The sequence below is a fragment of the Stylophora pistillata genome, chromosome 9 (assembly GCF_964205215.1).
Source record: "Stylophora pistillata chromosome 9, jaStyPist1.2, whole genome shotgun sequence".
Lineage (NCBI taxonomy): Eukaryota > Metazoa > Cnidaria > Anthozoa > Scleractinia > Pocilloporidae > Stylophora > Stylophora pistillata.
Window position 1 is genome coordinate 23,562,001 of NC_142527.1, and position 15,354 is coordinate 23,577,354.

The 15,354-nt window shown below is 33.5% G+C and overlaps 1 protein-coding gene across 5 annotated transcripts in view; it reads right to left on the bottom strand.

Moving 5' to 3' along the window:
- The window catches only part of LOC111338986 (serine/threonine-protein kinase DCLK1), a 31,818-nt gene that overhangs the window by 4,047 nt on the left and 12,417 nt on the right, over nt 1–15,354 (bottom strand). For 3 of the 5 annotated variants that reach the window (XM_022945562.2, XM_088733758.1, XM_088733757.1), the window contains 10 exons: nt 14,948–14,988; nt 7,472–7,589; nt 6,568–6,625; nt 5,378–5,497; nt 4,842–4,988; nt 4,584–4,717; nt 3,874–3,951; nt 3,438–3,528; nt 2,775–2,855; nt 2,248–2,355 (listed from right to left, as the gene is read on the bottom strand). In XM_022945562.2, the coding sequence (XP_022801297.2) occupies nt 2,248–2,355; nt 2,775–2,855; nt 3,438–3,528; nt 3,874–3,951; nt 4,584–4,717; nt 4,842–4,988; nt 5,378–5,497; nt 6,568–6,625; nt 7,472–7,589; nt 14,948–14,988 (976 nt within the window). Of the gene's footprint in view, nt 1–259; nt 2,356–2,774; nt 2,856–3,437; nt 3,529–3,873; nt 3,952–4,583; nt 4,718–4,841; nt 4,989–5,377; nt 5,498–6,567; nt 6,626–7,471; nt 7,590–14,947; nt 14,989–15,354 lie in introns of those variants that run through there. The other 2 variants (XM_022945559.2, XM_022945560.2) reach the window with 1 other exon arrangement.

Below are 15,354 nucleotides of genomic sequence, written 5' to 3' on the forward strand. Positions count from 1 at the left end.
ATACTAATTAAAGCAGAGTGAGAAACTGCTAAGATGGGGTCAACTGAAGACTTCGAGATAATCCTTATATAAAAAGGAAACATAATGGGAATTAAAAAACTTTGAATTTTCAGGTCTTAAAGTGTACACAAAAAGCATCAATCTCTGATTTAATTTTATGGTAAATTAATATTTATAAAAATGGCAGACAAACTCAAACTCAAACCAATATTTAGACTCTTCTTAAATAAATAGAAGTTTATAAAGGGATTAATAGAAAGATGGTTCAAAAATGATTTATTTCAAAATAGCATTTTAGTTACAGCAATATTAAGTTACACTAACCAAAGATGCAATCAGTGTCTTTTCTTACAGACAAAAACTATGTAATTCTGAAATTCCTAGTAATTGGTTATTTCCCTAAGCTTATCTATACATGTAGTTACCCATTCAGGAATATTTCAACATTAACTTTACTCTTTTATAACAAATTACAACAGCTTGTTGGTTCAGAGGGTTATTGTTCATGTTACTGGGATATCAGTAATAATTTATCACCCTTGGTTCATTAAATACTTTAATTTAAGTAAGGAATCGTGAGTACTAGAAAAAGTATGCGTTCACAACTCCCTAAGCAACAAAGATCAGTTCTGAAAATAAAAAATTATTTTTCAATGCTTGCATTTCAGTTTTTCATGAAACTCTGTAAGTGATACACCTGGCAGCTCCTAGGAGGTACATAGAAGGACCATTTAAGATCTCCATCTTCACACTTTACATGCAGCTATTTGAAGTTGTTGTTGATAGACAACTTAAATCTTTAAATCATTAAATTTACCTTTCACTTACAATTTAAAATCTTAATAATACCACCTTTAGCTAATATCAATATTAAATTTTCTTTACATTTACCTGCCATTTAAGTTTTCCTATCACAAGTACCTACCTGATAAATCAATTACTCAATAAGAAAAAAATTCCAAATACTGCTCCATTTGAAACACAACTCATGGCTGTAACCAGTAATTACTTACCAGTTAAGAACCATTACAAACTTGCTCCTTTTCATTTAAAGTCACACAAATTTTTAAATCTTGGTATCATTTGCTTAATGCAAACTTTTTTTTCTATATAAAACTTTCAAAATTATAGCTTATAAACTACTTTTATTTAATAACTTCTCTGTTTTTTTCTGTATATTGACCTTTTCATTACATCAAACACAACAGTATTAACCATAACTTTCATTTAAATTCTGTATAACTCTTCTTCACTGCTCAAAGTTAAATTACTGCCTTCAAACTGATATAAACATCTTCAAAAATTTAATTTGTTACAAAGAAGCTCTTATTTAATAAGTAACTTAATCACACGGAAACAACTTTCAGTGCGTTTTAGGATTTACATGATTTACATGCTCAGTTAATTAATGTTACCCTAGACTTCAACAGCAACATTTGCTCCCTCTGACAGGCTCATTTTAAGTCTTTTAAGTTCCTCAGTTAAGTTTACTAAACCAGTGTTCTTTTTCTGTGAATGATCCGATATCTTTGTTTCAGAGCTGTCCTGAGTTTGTTCAGCAGAAACTGAGCCAGGACTGTGGTTAGCACTGTCCCCTTTAGGGGCAACCACATTCTCATCTATAAGTGCTGGCTTGAGAACAAGATCTCTTTCAACAAATTGCCATAAGTTAACAGAACCTGTTTTTGTAATTTGGGGTATGCCAAACTTCTCAATTGGAGTCCCATCTTTATGTTCCACCCTTGCACTATGGGACCTTTTCCTCTGTCTAACTCCATTGTCTTCACAGGAATCGTGAAGATTTTGATCACTATGCAAGCTAAGGCTGTCATCCTGTAATGATGGGCTGTGCTTTGTCTTTGAAACGGGCTTTTGCCTATTATCAGACCAGCCAAAGCCGTGTTTTGCTTGTTGAGGAAGTACACTTTCTTCGCTCATGGCATTAAGTACTAAATCAGAAATCTCAAGCTGGGATTTGTTAACTGGACTGTGAATATCTGGACTGCTCACATGCCTATATGGCAGATCCCCGCCAGTTAAACTTTCTATATTTTGCCAGGCATTTTCATAAAAGTGCAATCTGCCCTCAGACCCATGATGTAACTTATGAGCAGTGCTAGGTTGTGAAGGCAAGTTGAGAACTTCATCAGAGAAAACAACTTTCTTTGACTCGATGAGCCTCTGGTTATCTGTCTGAAAAGATCTCTTCTTTGAATTGGACTGAGTTTTCTTTGAGAAATAGTTTACCGTTTGTACAGCAATGGCAGCTCCCCTAAGTCTTCTTCTTGGATCAAAATTTCTTGTGATTTCTGTTTTAAGATTGCTATGAATGTCCTTATCTCCTGTTGTATGACCCTACATAATCAAAAGAAATTAACCTTTAGTCTTGCTACATTCATTTTGTGGCTGTTGACAATGACCCATTTTAAATTATATACATATACATGTAAACATTTGTACCCAGTGCTGACCTTCACCTGCCAAAAAGAGCTACAAAGTTACAATTATCACAACTGTTGCAATGACAAATTAAAAGGAATTGCAAATAGTTTCTAGTACACTAATTAAGCAAGTGACCTTAACATACTTAAACAAATTTTTTGCCACTATCAGTAATAAACCAGAAGTTTGCAGCACGTTTGAAATGTCTGTCACATACTTTTTTTAAGTAAAAAATATGTCTATAAACACACAGTTGATAAGAAGCAATGTATTCCCCCCCTAAAAATATAATACTAAATACAGCAAAAAATAAGTGTTGATGAAATAGTCACCTTTATCCATGAGTGATTTAAAACTTGAAGAGCAGAGAATCTTTTATTGTCATCAACAACAAGCATGTGGTTTATAAGATCCTGGGATGGGAGACCAGATACTAAATATTATTGATAAATAAGATGGCAAATGCTTTGCCAAAATCATGTTCACTTGTCTATTAGGTAACACAGGCATACAAGCAGAAAACTTCAGAGAGTCATCTAGCACAAAGTCTGCCCAATCACTAACCAGTGTTACACCCATTGTTGCCCTTTCCTTTGATTGAGATGAGAGAAAATTCAACCAATTATTTCCCACCCCTCAAACAAATACTGAGTGTACGATATCCACTCAGCCTTAGTCAGTCAAAGCCACCCCATCTCTGGCCACCAAACAGGGGAAAACAAATAGAAAACTTAATTGCTCTGATAAACACATGTCAAAATAATGTTATCATACCATAACAATTATTACTCTACTTGTCAGGGTCTGTAATTAGTGTCAAATAATGCCCTTCAAATCATGGATTATTTGAAAATAAATATTCCTTACCCCTTGGGTGAGTTATTATTAATATTGTTCCATATACATCCCACACCACTATAGGGAGTTCCCTTCCTTGGATATGATCTATAATTAAACACCGGTCAGAATTTTTTTTGGGACACAGCAATTCATACCTTAGCTGAATCTGATATGTCATCCCAAAATGGTGAAAGGTATTCAAATTCTCCAGCAAGAATCAAGTCAAACAATTCATCCTGGTCAAGACTGAAACATGAAAGGAAAAAAGTTAAACACATTACATAAGACTTTTAATTGATACTGGTTTGAACCCAGGTGTAACAGTTGGTCAAGTAGAAGGTGTAAACGTCTTGTGAGAGGAGAACTGGAATGGAACTACTGTCAGAGGTTGGGAAGGGTATTTCATCAACCTCAGCTGTAGACAAATTGAAAAACAAAGGGGAATTCCATAACTATGAGCACCCATGTATAATTCTGTATTTAATCACCATTGAGAACATAAAATAAACTCACAAGTAAATAAGATGATTGCTAAAAAAGGAAATAAAAGGAATAAAATTATTTTAAAATTGTTGATAAATATCAACAAACCTTCTGAATGGTGGAAATCCACAAAGAAGAATGTAAGTGATAACTCCTGCTGCCCAAATATCAACTTTCAGACCATATCTGTAATAAAAAAAATCAAACTAAATTGTAAAGCCCCAATGCCCTTACTTTATTGCTGCTTTACAAAAAGCACCTCTGCTTTGGATTAACACTTAAGTGTCAGACACCAGCCCCAAGTTACTACCGGTAACCTTTATGTGAACTCCCAAATTCAAGTCATTTCTAATAATTCACAGGACGTTTATTGTTGGACAAGATCATAATGAAAAATTATGATTTACCTGTGATGAGCACTATAATTACTTGCTGAAGTCTGAGGCTAATACTTGATCTACTAACTGCAGACAATTAGGTCACTTTACTTTAATTTTAATCACAGGCAATAATCTTTCTCACTGAATTTCCCCCTGTGTTGGTGAGTAATCTGCCATTGTCTAGTAAAGGGCATCTATTAGACACGATGCATGAACAACACAACATTTTTTTAACAGAACACTGTTAAGTGGCACTGCAAATGACAGTCACTCAAATCACAACACTTACATTGCAATTCAAAACCATCATTTGTGGGCAAAAATTGGCAAGTTAAGTTCAGGACTCTTGTTCAAGGTAAAGTAAGGAAGAACCCACCCAGTGATTTTCTCTGAGCATTATTGAGCACTATCCTTCTTGTCAAATTATTTAGCGCTCACCCTGTTTCATCTAGGATTTCTGGTGCAACATAAGTTGGTGTCCCACAAACAAGAAACATGGGGCTTTTCACTTCAGTGGCTAATCCAAAATCTGCTAGCTTCAGGGATTTTCTATTATCTGAATAATTTACAACCTGTGGAGAAGCATACCAGAAAATTCAATTAGTATTCTATATTGGATAAAAGTTACCACTGACAGTCACCCAAATCACAACACTTACATTGCAATTCAAAAGAGCTCACCACCATGGTACTTACTAATAAATTTTCTGGTTTAATATCTCTATGTACAACATTCATAGAATGCAGATAATGCAGTGCTGATGCCAAGTCGCGCACCATATGGCTGGCATCTTTCTCTGTGTATTTAGTGGCCTTTACTATTGCTTCAAAGAGATCTCCTCCCTAAATAAATCAAAACAAAGGAATGTCACCAAGAAATGAAACATTGGTAAACTTCACATTTAGCTTTAAATTATTCCCTTGATATCTTGAAAAAAAGAGGTAAGAGGAAAACAATTTCTTAATGCCATCTTGGAAACTTTTCTCATAAAATTTACAGCTGAGGGAAATATCAAAGCAGACTTCCTTGGGAAGAAGTCAGAGGTTGGGGGTGTGGGGGGTGGGGGGAAGAATTATAAGTCCCATTTTGGCAGCTTTTCTCTTTTAAAGCTAGTGAAATTGTCATAAATACTCACGTAAACTGGTGACAAGGCCAAGGCTGATCAATTGCTTTGGATAGTTATTAGATGTAAAATGCAAACCTGATCACAAGAAAACATCTTGATTCTCACCTTGACTAGTTCCATAACAAGGAATATTTCTTTGGGAGTTTCGTACTCTTCAATAAGTTCCACAATATTTTTATGTTTCACTCTTCTTAATATACTAATTTCATTTTCAACCATATGTTCCTGCAAGAAGAACATCAGCATCAGTGAATCAGGAAGGCAAAATACAACATCAGTAACAATCTCTTTTCTTCTGTAAGCAATCACATAAGGTTTATAGAAAACTAGCGACACCCACCTAACACCAGACACCCCAGGGAGTGATCAAAGTAGAGGTTCTCCTTGCAATTTCAGTGCCACATACTCAACAGAGTGTTGAGAATAAACAAATCCACTCCTAAAGAGTGTTATATTCATTTTTTTTTGTTATTTCATTTTATTTTATTCACAACCTTACAAATTACAAATATGGTCACTGACGTAACTTACAGTACAATATGACAACTCACATTATTTACAGTAGAACGACGGTTTACTCTACTTACAAAATGAGTGTTATAAAATTATTCATAATAACATGAAGATTATCCTAATGAATTTAATAGGGAATGCATAGCACTTTGAAGGGAGAATTGCTGGTCAATCTTGAAAATTAAAGGATTTGTTTGAAGTACTGTAGGTTTACCCAACGGAAATAATTAAACTGACAGGAAAACAAAAACTGTATTGGTGCCCTGTGCTTCACATGCAGTATGGGATTAATTACAATAAACCTTTTCACTTTCACCCTCACCATCAAATTTTAAGCTTAACTAACAATGATCTCCCAAGGTGGGTGCAAGTTGTTATGAGACATTGCTAATTTGGGTGTTGTTTCCAGGACTTCAGTCTTAAACACCTTTAGCAATAAATTTATCTTATTAGACGTTTTGTTGTGTAATATCCCTGAGTATATTTACAAGTTGCGCCGACAAGCCCACAGGGCGAGTCAATATACAAACAACAGGTAAAAACACTCAGCCATACTTCACAACAAAGTGTCTAATAAAAGATTTATCACCAAACATGCCAAATTGTTATTTCAAATTGTTATTTTTAAATATCGCATGATATTTGTACTCGTCTCGTGCGTTATTTGTACTCTACGCAGCATATTTGGATAATAACATTGAGTATCTTTCCAGATGCCCTGGCAACTCTCTACCAAAGCAAGCTAAGTGAGAGAACTGCTCATGATATTCTTTAGACCTTACCTTTCCTTTTACTTTAGCTTTGCTAATAATTTTCAGTGCATATTCTTTATTAGTTTTCCTGTTGAGAAATCCAGACAAAAGGTCCATTTACTGGTAAATGCTCTCTACTTGATAGGACTGTTTCTGAATGCCCCTTTAATTTCATTCACAGGTTTGAGTTGTTCCCTAGATATTTGTGGCAAATATGTGACACCTGGAACAGGCAGATGTTTTTAAACATGAAACAATTAGAAGGAGCTCCAGATATCTCTAAAAAAGATGAAAACAAACAAAAAAACAGAAAAGTATTGCCTCAGACACCTAAAGTTACCGTTCACTACACAAGGCAGAGTAGGAGTCAACAGTCCTCTTCAGGCAGCCACACTTCCTATTCTTTGTCGAAATGCTTGTTTTCTAAAGACACATAACAATTCTGACATCTGGCATGTCAGGCCACAAGGTATGAAAATTTCTGAGGGGCCACACACCCACAACTAAGCACAAGAACTAACAGATTGATTATGATAATAATTTGCTCTGTTCATGCACCAGGCTGTGGCCCTAAAACAATAGAGGAGCTTCTTAGGGTCATGAAATTTGCTGAAAGATCACAAAGATGGCTTAAAACTTTTACAAACACTAACAAGAAGTACCAAGAAGCCAAACAAACAAGACCAGATGGGTAAATTTGGCTTAGCCTTTCTTGACCTAATGTTATTATTACCAAATGTCATACAGTCTTGAAACCCCTTAAAAATTATCTGTGGATATTTGGGTGTGATGAAGGATTTAAAGGACTGCTCTACAGTCTACTAATTTTTTTATAGGTTTGGCTTTTGTAATTTACAACAAAAAGTTATCTGTGATGCATTACATTATTACAAAGAAAGGTTCACGTCTAGTTAAGACTCGCCAAGTCACTCACCTACTTTTACATTCCCTTACAACAGCAAAATTTCCATCTCCTATTACTTTTCCTATTCTGTAGAAGCCATGCACTGATATTCTTTCTCTTTTAATTTTCTTGGGATCTTTCCCTGTACCTGAAAAAAAGGTAAATATACATATATATAAATGAAAGATAAACAGAGCACCATATAATAACTTCCAATCTTGCCTAACAAGACTACCCAGAATAGAAAAAAAACATAGACTTCAAGCAATCATGACTTCATTTTCCCTTCCAATTTTAAAATATACCACAGAGAACAACCAAACTAGACATATTAAAATTCAAATATCCAGCAACAAATTAGTAAAGTAACTAAGAAACAATGTTTCAATTATAGTTTTGTATAAGCAGTAAGTTGTGGTTAGTGCATTCCAGACAACAAATTTAAGACAAAATGAATATCTTTCTTTCTCTATATAAATAAAAATTTGATTTGTTCGATTAAGATCTACAAAATTTGTATTAATGCAAAGATGATTCCTTTAAGTTAGATAAAAAATTCTGCTGGTATAAAATTTGCTTCAACAGATTACAGCAATATCCACATCATTTTAACAGAAATAACCAGAAATGGAAACAGATTTTAAAACATAATTTCAAATGAAATATTTTATACAATATTTCCCTAATTACTTAAAGCTTACGGTAGCAGAAAAATCTTTTTAAAAAATTCAGATCATTTATCAAACAAAATGTATCTACAGGGCTTCTACAAAGAAAAGAATATTAAATTAAGAGCAAAAGCAATAATTCTTCAGAAGGTTGCAACTTAAATTTTATGCAAAACTCAGTTGTTTCTATTCTCTGCCTTTATTATAATGAAACCACAGTATTCATTAAGAATCAAAGAAGGAATCTTGAAATCAACCAATGAGAAGGCTCCCAGAGGAAAAGTTTAAAAACACCTGCTGTAAAAGGAAGTAAGCTAAGCTGTAAGTCTCTTTTCATTTACATACACTTGTATCCAGACACACAAGCTTTTAAGATTGATTGAACTTTTTTGATTGCCAAGAGATAACCTGTCAAAAACTTAACTAAAGCACTCTTAAGGGTCAAATTCATTTCCTAACCTTTATTAAAATAAATTTTGTTGAGACATTTTCATGTTTAATTTCATTACTTTATGTCTGAATTCAAAGGTTCTCAATGAATTAAAATTTTTACTTTTATTTTTTCTTTGAAAGTAGTACTTTTAGTAATTCAAGAGTTAAAAAGCTGACATGCCTTATTTTTAATGATATATTTCAGGCTGGTTTAGTTAGTAATACTACTATTGAAACTAGATTTAGGTTTATAGGTAGATTTAAGTTCATACATGTGATGTAGACTCTTTAAACTTATGCATATTCAACTTTGGTGCAAAGCACTATCATTGGAAAATGAAACAAGGATGGTAGATGTGTTGATTACATGAGGGGAGAGATTAGGTTGAAAGCAGTTGGAACTTTAGAAGGAACAAAGAGAGGTTTAATTATTTATGAAACTGTACCCTAAAAGGGAACTTCAATGATAGGATTGGTAACAAAAGAACTAAAAATAGATCTTCCATAAATGGAATTGTTCTGTTTGTATTACAATTCACAAATTAAAGGTAAAGTTATTGCTTGATAACAGGAAAAAGAAAACAGGGAAAACTATAGCCTGACCTTTATTGAGATTAAAAGTCCAAACTCCAAATTCAAACTAGAAATGTTAAGTAGGAGAAGGAAATTGAAATTTTCAGGTGATGATTCCCTATTATAAACTAATTGACTGTTTGGAAGGACAATTAAAATGAAACTTTTTTGAAATATTGCACTTGTGAAACAGATATAAAAATTGATATAATTGTTACTTTAATTTGCATTTGAACACTACAAGCCCTTCACCAGATTAAAATGTCCTTAAAACTCACAATTACCCCCTAATCAGCTTAAGATTACTGAGCAGTTTTAAATGTTAAAAAGAGAGACATTAATTTGAGCAAAGAGAAGAGACAGAGCTGGAGTTATCATCTCCATTTATTTGACTACTGGATAATACTCACTAACCATTCATTATTCTACCAGTTCTTAAGGGCTCCAAATCACACACAATGGACTGAAAACATTAATTTTACAATTGGATTATGTGTTCATGGCTTTCATAGGCACAATAAAATTTAAGCTGATCAATGCAGGAAAATATTCCAAAATGGAATAGGCCTGGCATTATTTAATATCTGATAATTTAAGTTGTTCATGATTTTAATATCACTGGTCAAATTGCCACAAGTCTACATCTACCAGGAATCACCAGGTGTTAAAAAATGTTAAAATAAACAAATGGTTAAAATGAAAGTCAAAAAAAATTTACATGGCTATAAGTTGCAAGTAAAATTTGATAAATTAATTTTTAGGCCAAAATCAAGAAAACTGAAACTGTGTCTTGAATCTTAGTCATAACAAGTAATAAATCTTCCTTAGGTAAAATTAATAGACAATGAAGTCAGAAAATGGTGGCAGCCATTTAAGTCAACAATCAAAATACTACTTTAGAGTTTTGAAGATTATAATAACTCTTATTCCTCTTATTTTTGGCTTGCCTGGTTTATACTAGAAACTAAACATTCTACAGCTTTTTTGGCACTCAATGAAACAGCTTAATCATCAACTATGCATTCTAACTAAATTGCATAACAATTTAACAGCATTTGCTGGCTTCTGACAAGTTGTGACACTGTACTCTACATTTTGAAGCACTTGACTTTATTAATGCAGATAAATTGGAACCTAACTTAAAAACAAATTTTAAAACATGATTATCTTTTACTTAGCAGAATTTCAACATCAGCATACAATAATGTATTAAATTTCAAAAGGGAAAAAAAGTATTTCTCCAAGTTGCTTCATTGGTTTATCTTTAGCACTTGTTTTCTTTTAAGTTAGAGTTGAATGAATGAAACATTTAATTCAAGCTCCCAATTCCATGAGAGAAAGGAAATAAGCAAGGAGCTCCTTTGAATCTACTCAAATGATGCATCCACACCAGAATCGATTCTCTCTGCAGAGAAAGCATATGACATCAAGGTTTAGTGATTTAGTTGTCAGAGATTTCCGATTATCTCCTTGTTTAAAGTGTGCACACTAATGATATGAAGACAAAAACACCATTGTTTCCTTCATTACATTAGTGAAATCATTGGGCCAGTTTTGCCTCAGACATTTTCAACCATATTAAACAAAAAGGTTAAAACTAGATGAAACATATCAAGGGGCAGCTTTAACAATTTCAGAAATCATTACAAATTTTGTGTTTTTGTCTCCATATTGTGCAAATTATGTTTTGTGTGATGCAGTTAGCAAACTATCCAATAATATGCATAAATAGACAATTAAATCAGTTTTGCACCACCCATACTCTCCAACAGGTACCTGCATTAACACCTTGCTATTGCCACCTGCTCAAACCCATCCATGCATGGTACTTATGTATCTTGAACACAAATTCTAGTTTTCAGATCCCCCTTTCCAAATAAAAACACCTTTAAAAAAATCCTCAAATATAAATTATTTAGCTCTCGTGAGGTCAAACCATTGTTCCTGAGCAAAAATAGCTTACAAATTAAACAAAAAAACTGTCATCCAATTTTAATTTACGATTTCCGTGATTTAAAACTGGCCCAACAATAATTCGCTATTGTTTCATCTTTAGACAGAGGGGAGCTCCTTGCAAATTGAAATGTAAATATAGAAGCAATTAAATATTCTCATAACTCAAACACCCTGTGAAATTTTCTCAGAAAAATGACAGCAGAATCATGATTCATCATCACAGAAAGTATAAACTAACAGACAGTTAGGGAAGGAAATAGAACATGAAGAAGATTCACTTTGGGATGAAGAAAGACAAAAGACAAGGAAGCATATGAAACTTGACCCACATGCAAATTCAGATCTGGGAATCAAACCCAGGCCATAATGAGCAGAGAAAAGTTTTCATTCAACTGTGTCATCTCTGCCTCTGTCACCTGAAGCAGCTTTTGCAGACAAGTTTATGCTTTTAGTGTGTGACAAACACAACTTTTTTCTTAGTATTCACATTCTGAGAACCTTCATGCCATTTGGAACAGATCTATCAGCATAAGGATTTGTTTGAATCAAAGACCAGTGAATCACATTAATCAGTATTACTGGTTTTAAATATAATAGTAACTCAAACGATTGACCATGACTGACAATAATTTAGTCAATGAAGGAAAATAAACAGTATACATTTTGACAATGATGAACAACTCAAAGTTATTAGTTAACACAATGATCAAGTATAACATTTAATTTAGTGTTTAAAATGTTACCATTTTAAAGATTAAGTTGGCCTGTCACACAGAAAAAACATATCTCTTTTGTACTGAAGCTGCCTAAAGGGAAATTTCCCAAATAATAAATCTAAAAAAAACAAACTTATTTGGTTGGGATATATATATTTTATTCGTAAAATAAAGTTGATATTTACAGCTTGAATATACAGAACAGAACCTCTGGGGAAAAAACATTTTACAATACCATTTAAGTTTATCAGGTTATTGATTTTAGCTTGGTTTTTCACTTTAGTTGAAAGTTTAATATGCTCTTTGAAAAATTATATCACAAAAATTCAAGGAAGGTTAACTCTGAGTGTATGCTGTGCTTTACATGTTTGGATCAAGCATTAAGACTCTCTATGGGTATTTGTGCAATTTAACATCAGTTCCAGATTAGACTGAGATTTTCAGGTGGCATACTTAACTTGTGTTAAATTATTTCAATGACTCATTCCTGTGCTTCATCTTAGTGAGATCTTTTATGAAAAGCAATCTTTTCCAATGATCCATAGGCTGACAAACTCATTGAGTTTGTCAGCCGACGAAGGGCTAACGCTCGAAACGTCAGCTTTTATAATCGCAACGGTGGCCAATTTACCATTTCAACTTTGTTGATATATCCAAATTATTTCGTTACCCCCACCGATGCAGCCCCAAACAGTTTCTTTAGAAACTATCAGCCTTTAAACTCATAGAGGGCCTTGTACAATGTACTCTCAATCTCAAGGAACATTGCAAAAAGTAACCATCACAGAAGATATTCCTCACCACAGAGAAGTTGATGTTGCTTTAAGTTCAAAGTTATTTCTTAAGTTTTGTTTCAGTTTAATTTGTTCTTCATCTTTTCTTTTTCAAATGTTCTGGGGTTTGTGCAGATGAAATACCAACTTAAAATTTAAAACTCAATTTTATGCATTCATGATATAACTTACATTATTTTTCAAAGTCAACTTTTCTCATGCAAGTGGAGAAAGTGTAATATTAATTCTTTCTTATAGTTTAGCAAGAAGGGTGAATCTAAATGATAAACAAGCAATTGTTAAATTTTCACACTTCAAAGTCGTGAGAAGATTCAGACTTCATCCAAAATCATGCCAATTATAAATATCAAAGATTATTCTATTAATAACAATTAATTCTTAGTTTAAACTAATCCATGCACTGAAATGAATCTTTAGTTTAGTTTAAATCATTTGACAATATGACATCAAAATTCTCCAATATGTACCCTGTAATTTGTACATTTAAAATGTCAAGTTTGTTAAGAAGCTATTTGGAAAATAAACTTGGATGTTTGAATGTTAAACTCTAACAGTTTGATGGAGACCTCAAAGTGTTTCACATTGTAATATTTGGTTGTCAATAAGCATAAACAAACAGTCCAAGCATTCTACTGTATTTGAGTGCCAGAAAGGAATTCCTTGAAAAGCTTCCATTCACTTTGGTCTCCATGCTTCTCGTCAAACAATACACAGCAATGTGGAATTGATGGGTGCTCGGGTGAAAGCAGTTTCATAATTCGTTCAGCTGTGAGGTATTGTAGTAAAATTAGTCAGTTACAAATTGGTCCAGATGAAAAAAGGAAAATGAAAGTCAAATTACATCCTTGAGTCTTCAAAAGGACAGACAGGCTATTATATATCTTTTCTCTGGCAATTCAATTCCAGAAGCACCTACTGTTTTGTTACATTTAAAAATAGAGACAATTTTCTACAAAAATAAGTATTCAAATTATTTGCTTAGGAATGACTTCACTCTTTTCCTTTGACTAGCTTACACAACAGGTTGTGGTATCTTTATGTTTATTTTTTCTCTTTAACAGCAAATCTGCATCACTTTTTGATCTCTTTCTGAGTGTTTGTGGTAGTTCATTGGAATGGGAAATCTTGTGATCATAATGATAATTTTCAACAGAAACTTTTGAATCTAAATAAATTTCACTTCTCTGAGGATGAGTTGCTACAAGTGAGGAAGCTTCATCTAGACTATCATGTTCAATGCTCTGTAAACAGTTTACTCTTTCCTCTAGTTTTTCTAAAGCTGCTTGTAATTCAACAGTAAGCTTTTTCAATTCTCTGTTCTCTTGTTCTAATTGTAGAGTTGTGAAACGATCTTGTAGATCTTCTGCACGAAGCTGATTAAGCTCAGCATCTGGTAAACTTAACGTTCTATGGAGTTTCTTCCTCAGCCCGATTGCTTCATCACATGATTTATCAATTTCTGAATGTAAGCCTGAATCTTCATCTTCAAACTTTGAAAACAGTGAAGGAGTGTTTGGTCGACTACTAAATGGAGAAGATGCTTGGCTACTGAGGGGTGAAGTGGGCCCACTACTGTAGGGTGTGGTGGCACGGCTACTTAATGCAATTGTACCCCCAGTCCCAATTAGTTCTAACTTCTTATCTGGCTCAGATTCATAATCACTGAGCCATACAGTTGAATAAAACTTGTCACTTGATGGAGGGTTTGCCTTTGTTTTAGGTTTCCTAATGACTTTCTTCGGAGCTCCCTTCCTCCAAGCTGTGTATAGTATGAAAGTTTTCTAAGTATCATTCTCAATCCTTTCATTCCATGACACCATCCAATGTGATTGGCCAAAATTCTACTCCTCTTCATATCTCAATACAGCTGACTTAAAATATTACTTTATACTATTTCCTGCTTTGTTATTTCTGGGTGACAATTTTTCACCTCAGACAGAAAGTTGCAATTTGCAGAGAGTTCCAACAACATATTTACAGTTTTAGTGAAGACCTACAAATCACAATTTAATATTAACTGAGACTGGCAGCTTTGATTGTGTGACAGGCAAACCTTAAGCTTTAAAATGGATTTATTTTTTTCAGTCACCGCTTTAACTGTTTATCATACTTAGTGTTTACTGGTGCATATTTAGCTTTAAGCTTATTTTTTTTAGAAAATACAGACAAGGAGAAGGATCAAATAATTTCATTCTGACTTTCACTGAGTATGTCAAATTGTGATCAGAACAAATTTCTCAAGTTTCATCACCTAATCATAAAGTATGGACTCTAATCTGAAGTATTCAAACCTTTCTGGATGTCTGTATTTCACTCAAAACAGGCATGATCTTGGATAAATTTTAAGTGTTTCACAAAAAATCTCACCTGAATCAGGTGATTCCTTCTCAAAGACATGGGCTGGGTACCTGTTTCAAACAAATATCATTTCTTGTTATCTAAAGAGTGTCTGCATCAATATATTTAAAGTAAAGCTTGGAAGTAGTTGAGGCCATTAGGTGATTGTCAACTCAAATTTACTCTGACTTAAGGTGAATCACCAGATAACAGTATTGCATGTACTGACTGGTTTGAGAACTGTATCTTCTTCATTTAAAGGCTCCACGTCACAATTTGTTCAAAATTAAGTCAAAACAACCCATCCAGGTTCTTGCAAGCCAACCATTGAGCCACCTCGACTTTCACTTTACGACATCAAAAATGGCCCAAAATAGCAATTTAAAACCCTTCGCTTCCACGATCTGAGAACACTTTCTTGCAGCATGTGCCCCTAT